This window comes from Fulmarus glacialis, unplaced genomic scaffold (assembly GCF_000690835.1).
Source record: "Fulmarus glacialis isolate BGI_N327 unplaced genomic scaffold, ASM69083v1 Scaffold28446, whole genome shotgun sequence".
Lineage (NCBI taxonomy): Eukaryota > Metazoa > Chordata > Aves > Procellariiformes > Procellariidae > Fulmarus > Fulmarus glacialis.
In genome coordinates, this window is record NW_009216636.1 from 1234 (window position 1) to 10115 (window position 8882).

The following is an 8882-nucleotide window of genomic DNA, read 5'->3' on the forward strand; positions in this document are numbered from 1 at the left end:
TGTAGTGAGCTGATTAGCAGTGTATAGAAGCTTGCAAAATGCTAGGAGCTGAGGTATGTCCGGATTAATAACTGGAGTTTCAGGTAGGTTAACAGAGAGACACAGCAAAAAATTTGCCCCGAAGCCCGCTGTATTGCGGCAGCTGTGTACAAATCAGCGAGCTGTACGCTGAAAGAGGGGGAAAAAGAGGCCGTGTTGAGGGTGGCCGTGTTTAGCCTCTCTTCAGTAGTAACAAGTCATTGTAGGGGTTTGGCTTCTGTGTTAGCAACTCCTAAAATTAAGACAGTGATTCTCAGTGAATTGATGGCGTTGTGCGACTGTGTCCCCAAAAAGCCAGATGCTCACAGGACAGTTGAGAAATTTTGGCCCTACTCTAACAGGCACTTTAAGGGAAGTCTAAATTTTATTTCTTCTAAGATGGTTCATTTCTGACTCTGACTCAAACCTTCTTGAAGTTTCAAGAAGGACTCTTCAGCAGACCTGAATCTGGCATGTGCGTCTTTAAGCTGTAGATTAAAACCTTGCTAATCCGCATTTTAAACTGTCTTGGCCAAGGTCAGAGTTGTAGTTGAGGTCTCACGCAATATTCATGTAAGCACAAAAATGGAACAGCTTATCTGAAAGGTATTTTTAAAAAATCATTTATTTATTCTGTTGGGACTCAGTCTTCATCTATTATGCATAAATTTAACTTGATTTAGTTAAAAAGCAAACCAAAATGCTCAACAGGATTAAATCAGTGGGAGAATATCCGTTCAGAGTTTTTGTACAAATTGATCAGACTAATTTTTTAAAACATACGTGAGCTAGACTGGTGTGATTTTATATTCAGGTCTTACACTCCTTCAGTAAAGAGGCCACGAAACACTTTGTAACTCAAATTGAAAGAATAGTTATAGGAAAACTAGCTTTTTCTTTGGTTTTGGTGGGGTTTTTTTTCCCTGAAATGAATAAAGTAATGTGCCCTGATGCAGTATAACCTTACTCCGGAACATAAATAAATGCCTCCACATGATTAAAAGAATTTACCCTGTGCAGAGGTATTTACAAAAAAAGCTGTTGTGTTTGTTTCTAAACACCTGAAAACTAACCTTTTTTTTCTGTTGCTAGTAAAGTCAGTACTTTGCAGTTCAGTATGTTGTATTCGGTTGTGCATGTAATACATATTTCTTGCCAAATTTCCATTTAAAGAGGGAATTGCCAGTGGTTTTATTCCTCTTCTTTTGTTCCTTAGTGGCATGGAGATAAAAGTTTTTAAAAGCTATCAAATAGTCTTAAGAGTGTGAGAGAATGCTCGTACTCTCTCTACATCATCTTTTTTACTAAAAAAGTCTTTTAGTGTATGTGAGTGGCATGCTCATGGATTAGGATGTAGAAGATACAAACCCCCTGAACTCACCGAGAGCTACTTAGTCCATTTTTGCTTTCTCCTCATAAAGAGGTAGTGCAGTAAGTGTTGCTGTGGTGGTTGAATGCCACAGCTGCTGTCTGGGAGACGTACCAGATGGTAAAAAAGCAGGACTGCAGGAAACATCCTGTGTCGGGACTGTGGCCAGATGTGAGTGAAGTCATGATCTGAGCAAGCCTCTGGCATTCCCTTTGTAGCCCATGTCCTGTATTCCTTTCATACAATTAAGTAGTTGGAAATTAAAACTAAAGGTCCAGAATTGTATGAAGCCAGAAGATGGACTGTTATTGATGGTCTGCTTACCTTTTTTCCAGAAGTGTAATTTTTAATCGTTGCCTTTTGCAGATCCCAAAGGAGATTGTCTGTACTCCTGTTATTAATTTTTTGCGCTAATCTTAATGCTGTATCAGCATTTGAATTGTACATTACCAAACCATGCAGGCCAAGTGTATTATGTAAAAAATTGCATGTGCAACATACTTTCTGAAACTAAATGGATAGGTGCCTCGCTTGCTTGGAAAGGGTGGTTTTAATAGTTGCAGTGTATCTAAGGGTGTGGTCCTCGTAGGGAGGCAGGCTGATATCAGAGAGTGAAAACCGCAGGTCAGTTCTAGTGTTTATCTAGTTGATGCTGAACTTGAAACTAAGAGAACTTAAGCAACGTGTTTCAGAAAATGTTCCAGAGTCCTGATTTGTATATAACTTGTGGAAAATACTATTTGTGGAATATGAGAAACAGAACTAAGCTATTGCGTGGAAGAGATACATGATTATCACATTTTTTGTAAACTTGATAGAAAAGAATTTCAGTACTAAAATTATTTCAACTTTTACGATGTTAGGAAGTCCTCCTGGTGGCCATTGCAAAGAGTACAAGTCATGGCCAGGCTCCAGGTTGCAAGGGTTTTCTTGCATTTGCAGGCAGGACCCTAGCAAGAACGGGAGTTCAGTGCCAGAAGAGCACTACTGTAGCGCAAAACCACTCCCTTGTTATCTAATCGCTAGTATAAACGTGCATTGCTACAGGTATGGTAAGTAGGTGTGATTCCTTTGTCATCTTGTTCCAAGGCAGAATAAAGACTTTCTAGCCAAATTTTTATAGACTGTGATTAGCTGGTCTGATTTTCTCTGTCGGTCAGTTCTAGCTGTAGAGATGGAAAGGTTTTCTTCACACCACTTTGCTTATAACCATCTATTTTTTCCCCTTGACACCTCTCTTTAGCTTTACTGTGGCTCAAAGCCTAAAAAGTAGAGCACTCCCAGGTCGCCAGAGGACTTGTTCATATTCCGTTGTCCCTGCTACCAGTCACTGTGTATGCTTCCTACGCGTTTTGGCGCGAGGGGAGCCCTCCCGCTCTGTGCTTGTATCAGCACGTTGCGCACTGGCATCCTGGTCCATGGCTGCGTTTCCAGTGTTGCTAACCGTCTCTGCTGCATGGAGCTGGTGGGTTTTTTATTAATGGAAGATGCTCGAGTGAGCCTGTGTGGTTGAATGGGTAGGTTGTTTTGCATGGATTACGCAAATTGATCTGCCTCTTAAAATCTGCTACGATAGGATATTACTTTGTAAATAATTTTTTGGCCTTTACCTTGCCTCCCCCGGGTTGTGCAGTATCCTGCACTCTGACATTGCCAGGTGCCCCTGTTGTCAACCTGCCACCACCTTAATTTGTGAATCACAAAGGCAAAATTTGCTGCCTTGGTGGGGTGAAGAATTTCCGTACGAAGAGTCCTTTTATTCCTACTGAAGAGGTGCTTGGTCTATGGCACTGTTCATCAGCTGGTGCCCCAACAGGTTTTTCACATCTGCTTTGTAAGGCTGGCTTCCTACGTGGCAAAACACACCATAGGAGCTGGTAATTGGCAAAAGGGTTCAACCCTTGCATGGGTTCAGAAAGGGCAGTCCAGTGGGAGGTGGCCCTCTGGCACTGTTCCCTGGCGTGACTGGTCGGTGTTGTGGCTTGACGGCAAGGAGCCCTCTGCATTAGCAAGTCTTTGCCTGGGCTGTGTGCTGTTACCAGGCTGCTCTTGGCAGAGGTTTGCATAGTATTTGCAGCTATAAACTGCATGGGTGATGGCTCTTTCTAAGTATTTTAATTAAATGTAAAAGCCAAGACTTTGGAAGGAGATACAGCTTGTCTGTGAGGATGTACCTTTAGCGTGAGGGAAGGTCTCAGGCATGAGTAGATGATGCTGAGAAATTATTGTAATTTTGAATGCCAGCCTAGGAGTATGTTTTGATGAGCCTTGCAAATGTTAAATGAGATATGTCCATTTTAATCATCGTAAGCTTTGTTCTCAGACCGTGTTGAGTGGTGGACAACAGTAGCTGAACAAACAAATGCCTTCTTCGTATGTTGTTCTTGAATCCTTTCTCCACTAGATTTTCATTAATGTCAGTAAAAGTTTGTAAGCCTCTGTGAAGAGGGGATCAGGCCCAAAGGAGTGCTCTTGTCCCAGAGTTGTTTTCTACATCCGCTTTAGGGAAGTGTTGCTGGGGATGATTATCTCTTGTGCTTGGGCTAGGTGGGGAAACATGAGGAAGCTGAGGCTGGGGAGCTCATCCTGTCCCCTGTCCCGTTGTGAAGGAGCAGTCGAGTCTTTCCATAACTGCTCATAGTGCCACGGCTGGCCCTCAGCACAGGCAGCTCCTTCCAGGGAGAGCCAAGCGGTGGCTACAGGGACAGCTCCTGCTAATTGTGGGTGAAGTGTTTTCGTTTTCAGCCTTTAACTAGAGAATCATGCTTTGGATAGTTGGTAAGCAAGAGAAAATATGTCTTTGTTCAACTCTTACGTATTAAATCAAAAAAAGCTAGCAATGGTCTGAATTGTCAGCCTTTTCACCTTCCTGTAACTAGTTTTCAATCATGCTCAGTTGTTTCTGTAATGGAGAACCAGAGGTAAAATGAGGTGTAAAACGATTTACAGCTTCAGGCTCTCTTTACCCTGCACAAAAAGGGTTCTAACTCCTTTAGCTTAGCTTTATATTTCAGACCTTCCAGACAATAGCTATTGCTCAGTGACTTGACTTCCACAAAGCTTGACTAGCCCTGTCTAGTGCCAGTACTTCTAGTGCTTTTTCCATGCTAGGCTTGACAGCCATTGAGAGGACAGGTCACTTGCCAGGACGTCCTGTTCCTCAGCTGCTTGCTCTTGTAGGCTTCCTGAATTGCAACAGTCTTGAGTATTTGTAGACTCTCAATAAAATTCCTCTGGGAATAGACTTGAAAGGTAATTTAAAGATGTGACTAGCCACATTTTACGTTGCTTAAAGTTTTTATGCTGTTAGTAGTTTAATGATGTTAAGTAAAACAAGTTGGTGCTTTGCAAAAGCAGCTCAGCTTTGGCAGAAACTGAGGGCCATAATTTGTTGAGCTGGGGCTTCACTGGGTGACACCATGTTTTTATAGATGTCTTAGGCAGCCTATGAATATTTACAGTTTGTTTATTTTCTGTCCTTGTGATACTGGTTTTTTTTTTCCCCTAGATAAGCAACGTCTTGTTTTTTGTTTTACCACCCATATGTATGTGCTTGTTCCGTCAATATGCAACCTGCTTCAACAGTGGAATATATTTAATATGGACTCTGCTAGTTGTGGTTGGTAAGTTGGTTAGTCTCTGTTTGCCTGCTCATGCATGAACTGAGAGAGGAAATCAATTTTTCCTGCTTGTGCTTTATTGTTTTGCAAAACAAAGCAATCCTGACGTTTATGGAGGAGTTTGCTTGTACTTGCTTGAAGCTGAAGCAACTGTAGTTTCTGAAAGGAAAATGCCTTTTGCAGTTTGAGCTTGGTGGGAACTTTGGCCTTAGTCATGTTTCCTTTCTATCCTTCCTTTGCATAACGTCTTTTGGTTATGTCTGGGCTTACTCTACAGCAGTGCTGACTCTCCTTTCTCTGTTGTTATTGCTTAAATGAGAGCTGAACGTGCCCAGCACAACTGAAGAGGATAACAGGTTTTGCATTGTAGTGAGAAGGCCCAAAGGCTTAGCTGTTTTATAGATGTAAGATTCTTAAGTTTTTTCATTCCTGGAGGCACTGCGAACTTTTAAAGGGATAATCAGAGCCCTGTGGGGCTGTGTGACGCTTTCTGCTTGTAAACCTATGTCATGGAGTAGTCATCAGATGCTGTTTTTCTTCTTTGTCTTACCCATTCTTGTGCTATTGAGAAAATTCAGAAGCAGCATTTGGCTTTTATTTCTTAATTGGTTTTGCATTTAACTTTACCACTGACATTTTTTCACATATATCTACTTTTCTAGTAGGAGCTGGCATCTTTAGCTGATGCTTTTGTAGTACGTTTGCTTTGTAATTAATGAGGTGCTGATTATTTGGATTGCCTTCTTAGGAAAGTTGGCGTTTGTTTCCCGTTTTGGTTTTGGTTTTTTTTTTTTTAACCTTTTCTAGAAGAAATGGTATCCACCATTTGCTATAAAGTTCTGAACATGAGCAGTGTGTTTCAGTCTATACAGTACTGCAACTATTCGTATCGCCTTTTGATTGATTCTTCCAGGAATTGGATCTGTTTACTTTCACGCCACCCTCAGTTTCCTGGGCCAGATGCTGGATGAGCTGGCTATTCTCTGGGTCCTGATGTGTGCTCTTGCCATGTGGTTCCCTAGGAGATACCTGCCCAGAGTTTTTCGGAATGACAGGTAATCATACAGTCATACTTGTACACTTTCATGTTTCTTGAAACTTCTTATATTAATACCTAAACGTGCACGTAATGGCACTGAGTTATCATCCAAACTTACCACTGCCACTGCTATCTTTTTTCACTCCATTCTCTTCCTGTTGCTTGTATCTCAGCCCATTTTGTTCAGAATTCCTGACTCTGCAGTTGCTGATGGTGGGGTTTAGCCCTGTAACTTCAGATCTTGGGATGAGGTGATTTGCCACTGGAAGTGCCTGTTCTTGTTGATTCTAGGGATACCTTTACGTGAGTAGTTTATATAAGTTGTGGCTAAAGTAAAGTAAGAGAAACCCTCTTTTCCTCTTCCTTTTGTGAATCCTAAAGTGTACATACAAGGGGACCTATGGAAGTCACTTGAATTTTCATTTGGATATTTAAGGCAGTGGTTAAGGATGGTGTTTAAGTATTCAAAGGCTACGTGTTTGTTTAGAAGCCTATTGTTGTTGTAAAAGAATTTTTTTTCTTTTTCTTGCAGGATTAAAAAAAGTGTGTTGTAGCCAGTTTAAAGAATCTGGTTGTGGTTTGTCCCCCCCTAGAAAAATTGTGCTATAAACTTTGTACGTATTGCTCTTTTATGCAGTAAAGAAGTTGAGGTAATGGAGAGGTTTGAATTGCAGCACCAATGTTGTTCTCTCTGAAAATTGCTAAGGCTGCTGCCTCTGGCCTTCTTATACTGTTACTATCTGGGGGGGTTTTGTGGTTTTTTTTCCTTGACATGTGCCTGATTAGAAGTTACTGGGAGGGGGAGGGGAGAGAAGGTTGGTGCCTAGATTGACCATTCCTCAAAACAGCTTGCCCTGAAAAAAATGTATCTTGAATTACTGTATACAGTCTATGCAGTCTAATGGCTTTGTCTTGTTGGTGTGAATTTAGTACTTCTGCATATTGCAACAAAGTGCTATTACAGGACACCATCAACTTAACACGCAAACAGGTTTTACTGGGGTGTTTTGGTCGTTGACAGGACTTTTAGACATTTAGTTCAAGTGAAGAAGTGTTCAGAGTCTTGAAGAATTTCTGTGACTGCATGTAAATTATTCCTCAGAAGCCTAAGAGGATCGTTATATGTCATCTGTCACTATCTTCTGATAGTGTGCTAGGAAGGTTCATGGTATGGGCCAAGAGATTAAACTATCCTTTTTAAAAGGAATAGCAACACTTTTTGGGTGAAATCCTGTTTCTATTGAACTCGGTGTTAAAACTATAAATAATAATCTCCCAGGTTATAACTGATTCATAAAAACGCTGAGATGAGGTGAAGGATGTCCCCTATCCTAGATTTCTCAGAATACTTCTTCCTGAGAATCTGTCAAGGCAATTACGTGTTAAGGTCTTGTTTCCTTTCTGAAGTGTACAGAAGACAGACATACTGGGCAACAAACCCTAGCCCAGAACAGGTTTGATTTATATTTTTGGGGTTTTTTTTCTCTGCATAGCTAATCCTCTAATATCGTATTTATCCTGTACTCACTGCTGTGGTCTTCACTTTCTTCATTCTCATCACACTCTGGATTTTCAGTGCTGCAAATGTTATTATCTACCATGACCAATTTGTGGTGTCTTTAGTCCTTAAGGCATTCACATCAGATCAGAGCTTCCTACTTAAGTAACTTGTTGCGTTCCAGCAGAAAGAAAAACTTTAAAGCAAAAGGCAGATGGAATGAGCCAGGTGAAGGTGATGACACTTGTGGCCAGGGAATGGTGCTGCACAAGTATACTGAGACCCTATTTCAGACATAGAATTAAGGACAGAAGGGCCATCCTTGGACAGCAGCTAGTTTTATAAAGCCATGGGCCATTAGTTGAAGGGCAGCGTGATGATCCTCTGTCTGCCATAGTCCTGCCACAGATTGGAAATGGTTGTTTGAAGTCCAAACTTGAAGTTTAAACAACAGTTAACATATATTTAATTTAAAAGTTGTCAGGCTGTCTATATAGGGCCCAATTGTGATTTCATTTATGCTAAGAATATACTAAACTGTAATCTTTAAGAAGTGTGGGAATCCCTCACCTACTGTTGAATTTGGTTAAAAGAAATGTTCTTACTTACCTTGTAGTTTTCAGTATCTTTAAGGCTTAAAAGAGAAAAAGGAAAATAAAACAGACTGTAACATGACTCTAGAAGTTGGGGCACTAACGGTGACAAAATATTCTAAAAATCCATGTTAAAAGCGTGAAGAATGATGACACAGCACTGCTTGGAGGAAGTACAGTGCTGTGTGCAGAGATGGACTTGTTCCTGACTTATTGTGGGAGGAGGAAGATCGGAGTGTGGCCTTTGGATTTTGAAACCAGTGACTAGTGTGTCTGTGCACGCATATGTATACATACACATGGCTGCTTCAGAAGACCACAGTCCAGCAAAGATTTGTGTATGTGATTAACTCTGCATGCACATGCAAATCCACATCCATTTTATGCACGTTGTCATCACACCTCCTGAACACACCTAGAGAAACCTAAATTTTGTCACATTATTAAAATAATTTTAAGATTTCTGGGTTTAGTAATTGAAAGTTTTGAATTAAAAGCCGTTTTTCTCCCCCAAAAAACCCTATTAAGGAGCCGATTTAAAGCTGCCGTGGGTGTCCTGTCTGGAGTTACTACCTGCCTCGCCTTCATTAAGCCTGCGATCAACAACATCTCACTAATGACTCTGGGTGTTCCCTGCACAGCTTTGCTCATTGCTGAGTTGAAGAGGTGAGTACGTTTCGGAATGCAGCATTGCCTTCTGAGATCCTTAGGCCACCGTGTCACGAATGAGTGGTTTAGAGGCCGC

The 8882-nt window shown here is 41.1% G+C and overlaps 1 protein-coding gene across 1 annotated transcript; it reads left to right on the forward strand.

Moving 5' to 3' along the window:
* Positions 1-4895: 4895 nt before the first annotated feature.
* On the forward strand, positions 4896-8807 carry ACER2 (alkaline ceramidase 2; the record flags this gene model as incomplete). The annotated part of the gene is made up of 3 exons (XM_009579386.1): positions 4896-5010; positions 5921-6062; positions 8666-8807. Coding segments are annotated over 3 exons (399 nt in total), but the record flags the coding sequence as incomplete, so codon positions are not given.
* Between the last annotated feature and the right edge of the window lie 75 nt (positions 8808-8882).